Below are 13,549 nucleotides of genomic sequence, written 5' to 3'. Positions count from 1 at the left end.
GTGGAGAACTGCGTTCCCACAAGGAAGCCTGGGGGCTGCATGGTGGAGGGGGCATAGCACTGTTTTGGGAGTCAGAAGCCCCAGGTTCCAAGTCACCGACCAGCTCCCTGGGCCTTAGGTTCTTATTGCTGATGCTGGAGAGTGGGCCAGACCCCTCTCACCAGCTCCCATCTGGGACTCTCTTGCCCAGATCCCCGAGACGGGCCATCACCGTCTCCTGGACAAGGCTCGGGCCCTCCGCTTTCCCAGGATCCAGGAGGGCGATTCTGGCCTCTACTCCTGCCGGGCAGAGAACCAGGCCGGGACTGCCCAGAGGGACTTCGATCTCCTCGTGCTCAGTGAGGGAGGCCTGAGCCCCTACCCTTTTGTGGGGGCTGGGGAGGAGGGGGACTTTGCCTGTTGGGAGTCAGGGACACAGAGGGGGCCCACAACAGACGCCGTCCCTGTCCTCACAGAGCTCTCGGGACAGACATTAGACAGTCAGATGATTAACCCCGTAGTTAATTGTGTTACATGCTACAAAAGTACAAGCTGCTGAGAAGGTGCAGAGCGGGCTCCCAATCCAGCCAGGGAGCTTCGAGTGAAGGACGGATGGGGAGGGAAGGGTGCACCGGGCTGGGGACCCACACAGACAAAGGCCCACCGCAGGGCCTTTGCCTGTGCAGGATTTGAGGAATTTTCACCCCTCTGCCCCTCACCTCCAGTCCCTCCTTCCGTGCTGGGAGCCGGGGCTGCCCAGGAGGTGCTGGGCCTGGCTGGTACAGCGGTGGAGCTGGAGTGCCGGACCTCGGGTGTCCCCGCGCCCCAGGTGGAATGGACCAAGGACGGGCAGTAAGTGGTCTTCCCAGTGGATGGCATGGGGGTGGTGCCCAGCCTGGGGCCGGGTGGAGGGGGGCCTTGGGGAGGACGAACTTGGCGAGGAAGCCCCTCTCTCCCCCCGCAGGATTTTCTCATTCCTTAGCCAGTCTTGCTTTTTGTTGTAAACTTTTTTTTTTTTTTTTTTTAGGTAAAATTCACAAAATATAAAATCAGCCATTCTGAAGTACACGCTTCAGTAGTATTTAGTACATGCACAGCGGGTCACACCATCAGTCACCTGTCTCTAGTACCAGAACATTTCATTGCCCCAAAAGGGGACCCCATACCCATCAGCCCCTGGCAACCACTAGTGTGCTTTCTCTTGGGGTTCATCCATGCTGGGGCAGGGATGGGTTCAGGCCCATCTCGGAGATGCCACGGCTTCGGCTCCAGACCATGGCAAGAGAGCAAATATCACAATAAAGCGAATCAAATGAATTTTTGGGTTTCCCAGTGCACATGAAAGTCGTGACACTCTACTGCACTCTGTCAAACATAAACAGTATTGTGTCTAAAAAAACAATGTACCTACCTGGGGCGTCTGGGCGGCTCAGTCGGTCAAGCGGCTGCCTTCAGCTCAGGTCATGATCCCAGGGTCCTGGGATCGAGCCCCACATCGGGCTCCCTGCTCTGCGGGAAGCCTGCTTCTCCCTCTCCCTCTTGCCTGCTGCTCTGCCTACTTGTGCTCTCTTTCTCTATCAAATAAATAAATAAAATCTTAAAAAAAATAAGATGTTTAAAAAAATAGCTGATTGCTAAAAAATGCTACCATCATCTGAGCTCTTAGCGAGTCATCATCACGTGTTAACAGATAGATGTTACAAATCACAGCTTAACAAATATAATAATAATGAGGAAGTTTGAAATACTGTGGGAATGGTCAAAATCGTGACATGGAGACACAAAGTGAGCCAATCCCATGGGAAAAATGGCACCGACGGGCTGGCTCGATGCAGGCTTGCCCCAAACCTTCAATGTGCAAGAAACGCGGTATCTGTGCCGCATGAGAAAGTGAGGTGCGCCTGAACTTCATTGCTTTTCATGGCTGAATAGTATTCCACCGTAGGCATGCCTTGGTGGACGGGCACCTTTCCGGTGACTGTGAACCTTTCAGATTTGCTTCTCACCTCTGTGCAGCCCAGCCCTAACTGGTGGTATTCTCATGACGACCCTTCCAGGCCCATCCCCCCAGGAGACCCTCGCATCCAGCTCCAGGAGGACGGCCAGGTTCTCAGAATCACCAGCAGTCACCTGGGGGACGAGGGGCGGTACCAGTGCCTGGCCTTCAGCCCTGCCGGCCAGCAGGCCAAGGACTTCCAGCTCAGAATGCAGGGTGAGCCCGAGCTCTGCGCCAAGGCTGTCTACACCAGGGGCGGCCGTCAGGGCTGCCCGCTGCATGGAGGGAGGATGGGGCAGACACGGGGGGCCCTGGAGGAGGAGACCCCTGGTCCAGTAAGGCTGGGGGGAGGGACAGGGAATCTGGCCCAGCGTTCCCAAATCCCACTGTCCCCATCCCCAGCTTACAGCTTTCTTATTCCTGATCATGCTCGGGATGATTGTTTCTTTAAAACGAGTCCCTTGTCTTACCCGGAAGCACACTTATTTAAAAGGATATTTAGTATCCCAACTGTAAGTGGAAAGCCAGGGGCCACCTGGCCTTCAGGGAAGAAGCTGTGGAAACACATGCAGCAAGAGAGCACTGATATAGAAAGTACTAGAAGGGTTACATACACAGTCTGCCAAACCACGCCTTTCCATTTGTTGTAATCAGGATGGAAGGAGTTTGGGAAGGGCGGAGCTATTCCGTCCTGAGATGCAGTGCTATTTCATGCTGTGACCACACACCCCCCCGATCACCGTGGGTGTCACCAGTGGTGAACCCCTGATTTCGGTCATTTTACGGCTGGGGAGACTGAGAGCCAGAGAGGGGAAGTGCCCTGTGCCTGGTCGTGCAGTGAAAGGCAGAGTGGGTCCAGAGCCCGGACGTGTGGCTCCTCTCATCTCCACACCTCTTGTGATGACCGGGTGGGTCCCACATCAGCAGGTCCTGAGAGGCCTGTCCTCATCTGTCCCCAACGCTCTACTGTGCCCATGCCCCACGCATTCCACACCCCGTGCTAGGAGCCAGTGACGTATGTAGGGCTTGTGGCCCACGGGCATGTGATTACTACTCTGGGGTTAGGACACCAGCCGCCTTGGGGAGGCTCCCTGTGACCAGCAACCCCCCCCCCCATTGTCCTTCTCAGTGCCTCCCACCATCTGGGGCTCCAACGAGACGAGCGAGGTGGCCGTCATGGAGGGCCTCCCAGTACGGTTCTTGTGTGAGGCCCGAGGAGTGCCTGCTCCTGACATCACCTGGTTCAAGGACGGGGCCTCCCTCCCGCTCAGCGCCAAGGCTGTCTACACCAGGGGCGGCCGGCAGCTACAGCTGGGGAGGGCCCGGGGCGTGGATGCTGGCACCTACACCTGCCAGGCCAGGAACCCGGTGGGGGTCACTGAGAAGAGCACCAGGCTGGAGGTTTATGGTGAGCGGCTAGGGGTTGCAGCAAGCCGTGGTCAGCTGGGATCGGCAGTGCCGGGGTGGGGGTGGGAGACCCTGGGCCGTGGTGGGCCTGTCTTCAGTAGTTGCCGAGGGGGAGTGGCCAGAGGCCCAGGATAATGAGACTGAAGAGTTACCCAGGGAGAATGGCCATCTCAGCTTATCCAGCTTCCCTCACCCAGACAGACAGGATGCTGAGGCCGGGGGCAAAAGGGCCTTTATGGGGGCCCAGGCAGAGGCAAGTGGAGAACCCACATTTCCGTCTGGGGTTAGCGCTTTCACTGCTCTTCAGTGAATAATTAACTGCTCTTCATTAATCACTCACTGTGAGCCAGGGCCCCTGGGCTTTTCACAGCATCAGCTCATTTCATCAGGGTTCAGGGGCCTTGTCTCCCTGTCTCCCACTTACCCATGAGTGCAGGGGGCTCTGGGGGTGAGAGGCTAGCTGCGGGTCACCTGCTAGGAGGTGATGTGACCTGGTTCGTGGTGTGCAGACGGGGGTCTGAATGTATATCTTGTGCTGTTTACCTGGGTGTAGACCCACTTTGAGGGGCTGGCCTCTGAGGGAAGGAAAAACTGAGTGTAGGTGGGCAAGCATGGGGTCTGAGCAGGCCAGTGGGGTCATCCTGGCCCCTCGAGAGGACTCAGCTCCTGAGCTCTGGCCCCTGAAGATGCAGAGGGCTTGGGTGCTGGTGCCACGGGGATCCTGAAGGGAAGCTGGGCTATGTGGGGCTCGCCGGCAGCCTCTGAGGATGCACCCAGCTGCCATCTCGAGGACTCTCATTTGGGGATCGGAGGACCTCCTGGAAATGCAGTGGAAAATGCATTTCCATACAATTTTCAAAGGGGCTTGTGACCCAGACAAGACTGAGAGGCTCATCCCAGGCAGTCGTGTCTCCGTGCCTCCTGGCGAGGGCTCTGTGGTCTCAACGGGGGGCCCTTTGGAGGGGAAGAGAGAAGGCCCCCTCTGGGGGGACTATCCCCTTGGCCATCAAGGGCTGAACCCCCACAGACCCTCCGGGCTTGGCCTGCCCCAGGCGTCTACTTCCTCAGACCAGGGAAGGGACCTGAAGAAGCAGCGGTTCTGGTCTCGGGCCCTGGGGAGCCCATCACTTTGAGTTCTGCAGAACTAGAGACCTACCGTGTGCAGACGCTGAGGCACACACAGACAAGCTCTTGTTCTGCTCTCGGGGAGCTCTCAGGGGTGGCAGGGATGGAGAGAAGAGGCAAGCAGTGTTGGGGGAGCGATGCGGCCCAGGGGCAGAGGAAGGGAGAGAATGCTTCCAGCCAGGGGCCCCGGGGAGCAGGTGGTTCGGGGGAGGTGGGTCAGCGAGGGGCTTACGCTGGCCTGCTGGGTGGGGAGCAGACAGCTGCCCCCCTCTGGTCCCAGAGCAGCCCCCTGCTTCTTCCCTAGTCCCGCCCACCATCGAGGGCGCTGGAGGAGGGCCTCGTGTGGTGAAGGCTGTGGCTGGGAGGCCCTTGGCGCTGGAGTGTGTGGCTAGAGGCCACCCGCCCCCCACCCTCTCCTGGTACCACGGGGGACTGCCTGTGGTAGAGAGCAACGAGACATGGCTGGAGGCGGGAGGCAGCGTGCTGAGCCTGGAGAGGCTGGGGGAGGCGTCCGGAGGCCTGTACAGCTGCGTGGCCAGCAGCCCCGCGGGGGAGTCCGTGTTGCAGTATTCCGTGGAAGTGCAAGGTGAGCCGGGGACTGTCCCCGCTGAGTCACCTGGGCTGTGGACCAGTCCTCCTACGCCCACTGTGTGTGGGTCCCTGCAGGCCCTGAGGAGACGCAGGGTGGTGAAGGCCCAGCGTCCCCGTATTGCATGAGACAGGTGAACACACAGATCTGGGCTGGAGGTCCTGCAGAACTACAGGGGGGTGGGGTTGAGCCCCAGGATCATGCTTCCTGTTCCTGCTCGGGGATCCCGAGCCAGGTCGCTTGGGACAGGACCCCACTCTGCCTTCCAGATCTTCTTGGTCGACGGGCCGGACATTTGTCATGGACTCCCTGAGGCCCAAAGCTGGGCTGTGGGCTCTGGTTCCAGGGTGGGGTGGGCCTTTGCCTGCTTTCTTCCATTCAACAGACGTTTCTCAGGCATCACCTCTGGGCCAGGCCCGTGTGGTATTGGCGAGAAAGCAGAGAACAAGGCAGACGAGACTCCTAGGCCTCAGTCTGGTGGGGAGATATAGACATTTAGTAAACAGGCCAAGCCTGTGGGGAGATCAGAAGGAACCACTCACCCTGTAGTCCCAGAAGGCCTCCTGGGGGACTTGAAGGGTGAGGTTAGGGTCTTGCTCAGGAGGTGCTGGGGACTTGGGTTTGCTCAGTCCCAAACTCCCAGTGGTGGCTCCTGCCCCCAGTACCCCCACAGCTCCTGGTGGCTGAAGGCTCCAGCCAGGTGACCGCCCTCGTGGGACAGCCCCTGGAACTTCCCTGCCAGGCCTCAGGCTCCCCCGTGCCCACTCTCCAGTGCGTATGGGGCAGTGGAGGCCAGGACTGGGGTGGGGGCAGGCAGAGACTGCATGCTGGGGGTGTCGGTGGGGATGGGAGACACTCCCCCTGCCCAGGAGTGTGGAGGAGGCTGCAGAGCCAGGGAGATCTGCCCATCCTGCCTTCCCTGGCCTCTGGCTGAGCGACATGTCCCCCTCCCCACCCCCCTCAGGTGGCTGCAGAACGGCCGCCCAGCCGAGGAGCTGGCTGGGGTGCAGGTGGCCTCACAGGGGGCCACGCTGCGCATCCACCACGTGGAACTGGGCCACGCAGGCCTCTTCGCCTGCCAGGCCACCAACGAGGCGGGCACCGCTGGGGCTGAGGTGGAGCTATCCGTGCATGGTGAGGGGACATGGGCAGCCTGAGGTGCCAGGGGTGGGCAGAGCCAGAAGGCGGTGGCCTCCATCCGTGCCTCTGTTGCCCTGGTGGATGAGGGAAGGGCCCAGGGCTGGTCTTCTCCAGACGGCATTTCTAGGCAGGACTTTCCAGCTCCGCAAAGAGACACAGGTGTGAGAGGCTGGCCTCAGCTGCTTCCACACTTGTCACATGTCCTACCTGCAGGCTCTCGCTCCCCTCCCTAGCCCACCCTCTCTTCACTTGCTTTCTTCATGCTGACGGCGCTGACCTTTTTTCAATTCTTTAAATACATTAGCTTTCTCACCTCCAAGCCTGCAAATACTGTTTTCTCTGCCTGGAATATTCTCCCTCCTCCTCTTTGCCGGCCTAGCTCCTCCCTCTCTTTTCAGGTCTGTCCTAAAACACCCCTTCCTCCAGGAAGCCCTTTCCTTGATCCCATGGTGGTTCTAATCTGCCCTGCCTAGCCTACCTTGGCCATAGCCTACCACCCACTGTATTAAAATTGCCTGTTGGGTTGTCCGTGTCCCCTGCCCAGCTCTGGGAGCTCTGGGAGGGCAGCACTGTAGCCACTGTTCTCTGCTCTCCCCCTGAGCCTGGTACAGAATAGATGCTCAGTGCACCCGTGGATGGGTGGACGGATGGGTAGGAGAATTCTAAAGGGGAAGACCTGCTCTGCTGGCTCCTGGTCTGGTGCTCTCCCCCTAAGCCAAGGGTCTGTTGAGTTGAGTGGATGGAGGCCAGAGGCCAGCCCTGTAAGGATACTCCCTGCTCCCCAGGCATTGAGGGGATGGCTGGGTGCTCACTGTACCCCTCCTGACCCTGACCTGCGCCCTCCCTGCCTCTTCCCCTGCCCAGAGCTCCCACTGGTGGCCATCGTCGGGGGCGACAATATCACAGTCCCTTTCCTGCAGCCTGTGACCCTGCAATGTGTGGGGACTGGGGTACCCGCCCCAAGTCTCCGTTGGTGGAAGGATGGGGTGGCCCTGGCAGCCTTGGGGGGGAAACTACAGGTACGTTCAGGGGCCCCAGGGCTGGTGGGGCAACTGGACACAGGTGGAGGGGTCGCTTTTTAGAGGTCCTGGTGACCCCGAGGGGGGCCCTGGCAGCCTGGGGGCAGGATGAGTGCTGGGTTGTGGACCTGAAGAGGGGCGGGGGTCCTAGACGGCTTCAGCTATCAGAGGGACATAGTGGGGAGGGGGGAGGGAAGTATCCCTAGACTCTGAATGCAGAGCTTAGAACTCCACCTCTGGAGCCAAACTGTCCCCTTGACTCCTTTCTCCCGCTCCTGGGCTCTGCGGCAACCTGGCTGCTCCCCACGTCCCAGCATCCCTCTGACCACCCTCCACACGGCCCACACTCTGCCATCCCTCACCCCCCGCCCCCCCAGATCAAGAAGGCGGACCTGAGGGATGAAGGCGTCTACACTTGTGCAGCCAGTAGCCTGGCTGGCGAGAGCAAAAGGGACACGGCCCTCAAGGTGTTGGGTGAGGACAAGGGTGCCGGATGGGGGGTGACCCCGGGGGGCTCCCGGGGCTGCCCTGGGGGGCTGGGGGGGATGGGATTTTAAAAACATAGCATGTCCTCATCTGCATTCGTACTTACCTTTGCTCGTCTTTCATTTTTGGGCTCGTTTACGTCCTTGCGTGTGTGGGCGAATCCCTGGACTTGTCACTTTCCATCATGCCGGCTGGCTGTCGGCCGTCCCCGCGGAGCTGTGCACTGGGGTCATCCCCGTTGTGCCCCCAGCCATGAAGATGGGCAGCCCACTGCCTTGTTCTCGTGCGGGTTCAGGAGTCGGGTTCTTCCCTCAGAGGACATGAGCCATTCGGGGCTTTTATGGCCCAGACCCTTTGGGAAGCCCGGGGCAGGACATCAAGGATGGCTGGGGTGAGCTCCCGGAGCCCGCATCCACCAAGCCAGGGGTCTCCTTGTTTCCCCTAGTGCCCCCCAACATTGAGCCGGGCCCGCTGAACAAGGCAGTGCTGGAAAATGCCTCAGTAACCTTGGAGTGTCTGGCTTCGGGCGTGCCCCCTCCTGGTAAGACCCCTCCTCTGGGCTGAAAGCCATCTCTAAGCCGGCCCCAGGTCCCCATTGAATGAGGCTGGCCGGTGCCCCAGGCAACACCTGGGCTGTGGACAGAACAGCAAGCGCTCAGTAGGCTTTCCCCCTATTTCCCAGATTTTCCTCTCTTCCTTCTCAATCTGCCAGTCACTGCCAGGACCCAGAGCTTTTGCACTGGTGTCTGAAGCAAGCGTGCAGGGGGCTTCTGTTCAGAGCTTGCAACTTCACAGGACTGCCCTGGGGCCCAGGGCCAGGACCAGGACCTCCGAGTTGTTGTCTGTCTGGGGCTCTTCTTTAGACCAGCAGCTGGGGAAAGGCCAGGAGCTTGGGGCTAGGTGTGAGTGTTCGGCAGACGGGGTGGGCCCTGCAGGGTGTAAGGAAGCTGAGGACACGTTGGCCCATGCTTACAAGGGTGCTGATTTAGAGTGCACCGTGTTTCCCTCTAAAGGTGGTTTCCTGGCAGGGAGATGAGGTGAGGGGGGTCGGGCTGGCTTTGACTCTCCTTGATCCTGGCTGCCCCAGCCTCCATCCCCTGGAACGTCCCTTCTGCCTGTGTCCTGTCTCAGACAAGACTGCCCCATTCCACCCCCAGCCTTCTTCCTGGAGAACTCCGGCTTGCTCCAGTGCCTGAAATAAAGGCGTGCCATGTGGCCAACCATGGAAGCCTTTTGTGGATGCTCATTATCCAGGTGCAGTCTGAAGGGCTGGCCAGACTGCTTGCATCTCTCTTCTTCCCCCAGATATCTCCTGGTTCAAGGGCCGCCAGCCTGTCTCTGCCCGGAAGGGAGTGACAGTGTCAGCTGATGGGAGAGTTCTCCACATTGAGCGGGCACGATTTTCTGATGCTGGGAGCTACCGCTGTGTGGCATCCAATGTGGCAGGCAGCACAGAGCTACAGTATGGGCTACGGGTCAATGGTGAGCTGCCCCAGGACTAAAGGGGTCCTTGTCCAAAAAGTTGTCCTTCCATTTGTTTGTCAGTCTTTTTATCCATCCATCCACCATCCACCATCCATCCACCATCCATCCACCATCCATCCACCATCCATCCACCATCCATCCACCATCCATCCATCATCTCTCCATCCATCCATCCATCCATCCATCCACCATCCACCATCCATCCACCATCCATCCATCATCCATCATCCCTCCATCCATCCATCCATCCTTCAACCATCCGCCATCCATCCATCCATCCACCATCCATCCACCATCCATCATCCATCCATCCATTTATCCATTATCTACCCATCCACCCATCATCCATCATCCATCCATCCATCCTGCCCACGGGTCCTCAGCCTTGTTACCCCATGCCATCCCCATAATAATGATCTCATGCTGACCAGAAGACCCAAGTTCAGGTGCTATTTCTGTCACTGTCTAGCTGGCGGGTGACTTGCCCTCTCTGATTCCCAGTTCCCCATCTGTAGAAGCCTCATGGTGGTATTGTAAAGATGATATGAGCACCTTGAGAAATGTGGAGTGATGTACCTGTGTTGGGAGTGGCAGTCTGCACTTTTGTTTGTGGCTGTGTGTTCTATGGGGTGGCCCAGCCAGGGGCCCTGCTGGCTTCGCCCCCAGTGAGGCTCACCCTGTGCTCCGTGTCACCCCCACCCTGCAGTGCCTCCACGCATCACATTGCCACCCAGCCTGCCAGGCCCCGTGCTGCTCAACGCCCCGGTCCGGCTGACCTGTAATGCCACCGGAGCCCCCAGCCCCACGCTGATGTGGCTGAAGGATGGAAACCCTTTGTCCACTGCTGGGGCCTTGGGCCTCCAGGTCAGCAGGCTGAGCAGCCCTGGCTTTCCTCCCTGGTGCCTCAGGAGGTAGCTAGGGGCAGAGGTCAGGCCCTGGGAGCTCCGAAGTGAGGGAGAAGCGGGGACCTCCAAGGATAGTTCACTGAAGGGAGGAAGGAGAGCTGCTAAATGGGAAGTCTAGATCCTCATGGTCTCCAGAAACATAATGCATGCCAGCGATACGAGCTATGTATATAATTTTTTAAAAAGATTTATTTATTTATTTATTTATTAGAGAGAGAGAGAGAGAGAGAGAGAATGAGGAGGAGGGGCAGAGGGAGAGAGAGAGAAAGTGTCAATCAGACTCCATGCTGAGCATGGAGCCCGATGTGGGGCTCGATCCTGCGACCCCAAGATCATGACCTGAGCTGAAACCAAGAGTCAGATGCTCAACTGACTGAGCCACCCAGATGCCCCAAGCCGTATATGTAATTTTAAACTTTCTAGTAACCACATTCAAATTAGTGAAAAGAAATAAGTGAAACTAATTTTTAATGATATATTTTAGTTAACCCAAACTACCCAAAAGTCTGTGCATCATGTGATCGATATAGAAATTATTAAGATATTTGACATTTTTCTTTTTGTTCTAACTCTTTGAAGTCTGTTGTACGTATATTTTATGCTTGGGGTTCAGCCCTGTTTCAAGAGCTCAGTAGCTGTAGCACTGTTCTAGAGGACTCTTGCAGCACTGAGGGCATTTGCCCACCGGCTGGCAGCAGTCCCGAGGTCTGGGCCCAGCTCCTGGTTCCCCTGCACTGTGGGGGGCTCTGGGGTCTGGAGCCTGCTGGGGCCAGCATGTGAAGGTGTGGGTGCTGCCCCCCGAGGTGCATAAGCTCACGTGGGCTTCCTTCTGGGGGTGCAGGTCTTTCCCGGGGGCCAGGTCCTCACCCTGGCCGGAGCCCGGGCCTCGGACTCAGGCAGCTACTCGTGCGTGGCCGTGAGCGCGGTGGGTGAGGACCGCCAGGACGTCGTGCTGTATGTCTACAGTGAGTCTCCAGCTCGGGGTGCCGTCTGGTCCAGGCCAGTGGCTCAAGAAGCTGGGGCTGGGGGCTCCCCCACCACGTCTGAAGGGCAAGGGGCAGTTGGCTGTGGGAGGCCCCAGCCGGCGACTGTGGCTGCCATCACGTGGGGTCAGTTGGAAGGGAGCTCCCCTGTCGTGGACAGGTGGGTGGGCGGGCGGCTGCACAGCCAGGAGCTCCGCGTTCAGGGACAGGTGGAAGGAGCGAGACGTGGTGGAAAGGGCGCCGGGCCACGTCAGGAACCAGAAGTTCTCACTGCGCCAGGTCGAAGGGGGTAACTCTGTTCCAGGAAGGCAGTGGGGTGGGTGTTTGGAACTCGTGAGTGTCATAGATGTGGGGTTCAAATCCTGCCTCTGCCACTTCCTAGCTCTGTGAGCTTGGGCTGCTCACTCTGCTTCTCTGAACTTCCCTTTCTTTTTTTTTTTTTTTTTAAGATTTATTTATTTATTTGAGAGAGAGCGAGCAGGGGGAGGGGCAGAGGGAGAGAGACACAGAGACCCCACACTGAGTGCAGAGCCCAATGCAGGGCTCAATCCCATGACCCTGAGATCACGACCGGAGCCAAAATTAAGAGTCGGACGCTTAACCGACTGAGCCACCCAGGCGCCCCTGAGCCTCCCTTTCCTCATCCATGAAATGGGGTGAAGATAGCACCCACCTCAGAGAGTGTCATGGGATTCACTACCCTCACGACGCACAGTTACAGTCACTGTTGTTTTAACACTTCCTCTTATGGGATTTTGTGGAGGTCTGCGGAGGTACACGAGAGAACTCTGGGAAACGCAGAGCCTTGGGCGGGAGGGGTGAGGAAGCCGTCCATTCTAGCTCTTTCCCTTCGCTGGAGTGATAGCTCGTGGGATTGAGTGCCGCAGTACTCCCTGTGTCATGGTGTTTAATCTCACAGAGCCCCCACGATTTTACAGATGAGGAAATCAAGGCCCAGAGAGGCTGACCCTTGTAACACCTCCAGGGCCTCACATAGGCCTGCGTGGTGGACACAGGCCTCCGACCCAGGGGCTCTGACTCTAGACCCTGCCTTCCTAACCCCGACACTGCTCTGGTTATTTTTGTGTCTGGGGAAAAGGTGTCTTGGGGATCTACTTTTCACAAAACTTAAAAAAGTAAATAAAGATATTCTATTTCTAAAAAAATTTTTTGAGATAATTGTAAATTCACACGCAGTTCTAAGAATTCATACAGAGAGGTCCGGGGTCCCCTTTCCCTCGACGGTATCATCTTGTATAGCTAACGCACAAAATCGCACGTGGGATGTCGACCTTACTACGACCCACCAGCCTATTCAGATTTGGGAGCCTCCTCTTGGCGCAGGACTGGGAAGGTCCTGGAGGGGAGGGGGAGAGGGTTACAGCTCAGGGCGGAGGCCCCCGCCTAAAGCTGACTCCCCACCCCATGGTGCTGACCCCTTGCACCTGCCTGAGACTCCTCTCCCGCCCTCCTGCCACAGCGCCCCCAAGCATCCTCGGGGAAGAGCTGAACGTGTCCGTTGTGGTCAACGAGTCCACGGCCCTGGAGTGCCAGAGCCGAGCCGTGCCCCCTCCCGTGCTGAGCTGGAGGAAGGACGGCCGCCCCCTGGAGCTGCGGCCCGGCGTCCACCTCTCTGCAGACAAGGCCTTGTTAGAGGTGGGTGGCCTCTCGGGGGGCCGGCAGGGACTCACCCACAGCAGAGCTAGCCCGGGGGAGAGGGGGCCTGCAGGTGCCCCCACGAGAGCAGTGCAGCTCAGTGTGACCCAGCGCCCGGGGCACAACCTCCTGACCTGGTGAGAAGCCGCTGCAGGGCCTCCCTCAGTCCCCACAAAGCTGAGCCTTTCTCTTTCCACCTGTTTTTCGCTCCTTGTTCAAAAGCCTCCTGGCCTTTGGCCATCAGATCCCTTCATCGGGCCCCTGGCCCGGCGAGGGAAGGGTGGGTTAGGGTCAGGGATTCCGGGGTCGGCCTGGATTTACTTTTCAGCCCCACCTCCTCCCGACTGTGCCGCCTTAGGACCACCCGGGCCTCAGGTCCGTCACCTGTACGCACCTTGCCACCACCTTCCTGGGGTGGCTGGGGTTCTTATGGAAAGAAAGCCAGCCCCTAGAACAGCTCATCCATGTCAGCTACAGGACGGGGGCGGGGGGGGGGGCATGATCACCCCTTTCCACCTTGTGATGCAATCATTCCCAGCTCTGAGCACCTCGATTTGGTTTCCTCTGCCCGGAATGCCTGCCCCTCCCCCCTCCATTGCTCAAAGCCGCGACCTAGCTTCATCACCCCCTCTGTCAGGATCTGACCTCTGAGGACAAGATCTCCTGCCCTCATCCTTCTTCATTTTCCACCTTCCCTTCTGCTCTGTTCTGGTGGACTTTCCAAAGAGGCCAGGAGCAGATTAAAGGCAGGAGAGGGGCTGGCCCAGCCGCATGTCCAC

The 13,549-nt window shown here is 58.5% G+C and overlaps 1 protein-coding gene across 1 annotated transcript in view; it reads left to right on the top strand.

The window, feature by feature from the left end:
* Positions 1-13,549, top strand: part of HMCN2 (hemicentin 2) — a 148,242-nt gene that overhangs the window by 74,205 nt on the left and 60,488 nt on the right. The window contains exons 28-41 of the mRNA XM_025888527.2: positions 191-338; positions 705-831; positions 2,037-2,191; positions 3,105-3,383; positions 4,812-5,093; positions 5,759-5,867; positions 6,061-6,230; positions 7,101-7,255; positions 7,633-7,729; positions 8,187-8,282; positions 9,047-9,223; positions 9,933-10,090; positions 10,973-11,096; positions 12,595-12,770. Of these exons, the coding sequence (XP_025744312.1) occupies positions 191-338; positions 705-831; positions 2,037-2,191; positions 3,105-3,383; positions 4,812-5,093; positions 5,759-5,867; positions 6,061-6,230; positions 7,101-7,255; positions 7,633-7,729; positions 8,187-8,282; positions 9,047-9,223; positions 9,933-10,090; positions 10,973-11,096; positions 12,595-12,770 (2,253 nt within the window). The remainder of the gene's footprint in view (positions 1-190; positions 339-704; positions 832-2,036; positions 2,192-3,104; positions 3,384-4,811; positions 5,094-5,758; positions 5,868-6,060; positions 6,231-7,100; positions 7,256-7,632; positions 7,730-8,186; positions 8,283-9,046; positions 9,224-9,932; positions 10,091-10,972; positions 11,097-12,594; positions 12,771-13,549) is intronic.

Source organism: Callorhinus ursinus, unplaced genomic scaffold (genome assembly GCF_003265705.2).
Source record: "Callorhinus ursinus isolate GAN/ISIS: 27379988/994484 unplaced genomic scaffold, GSC_fseal_2.0 scaffold24, whole genome shotgun sequence".
Lineage (NCBI taxonomy): Eukaryota > Metazoa > Chordata > Mammalia > Carnivora > Otariidae > Callorhinus > Callorhinus ursinus.
This window is presented reverse-complemented; position numbering and strand designations above follow the sequence as displayed.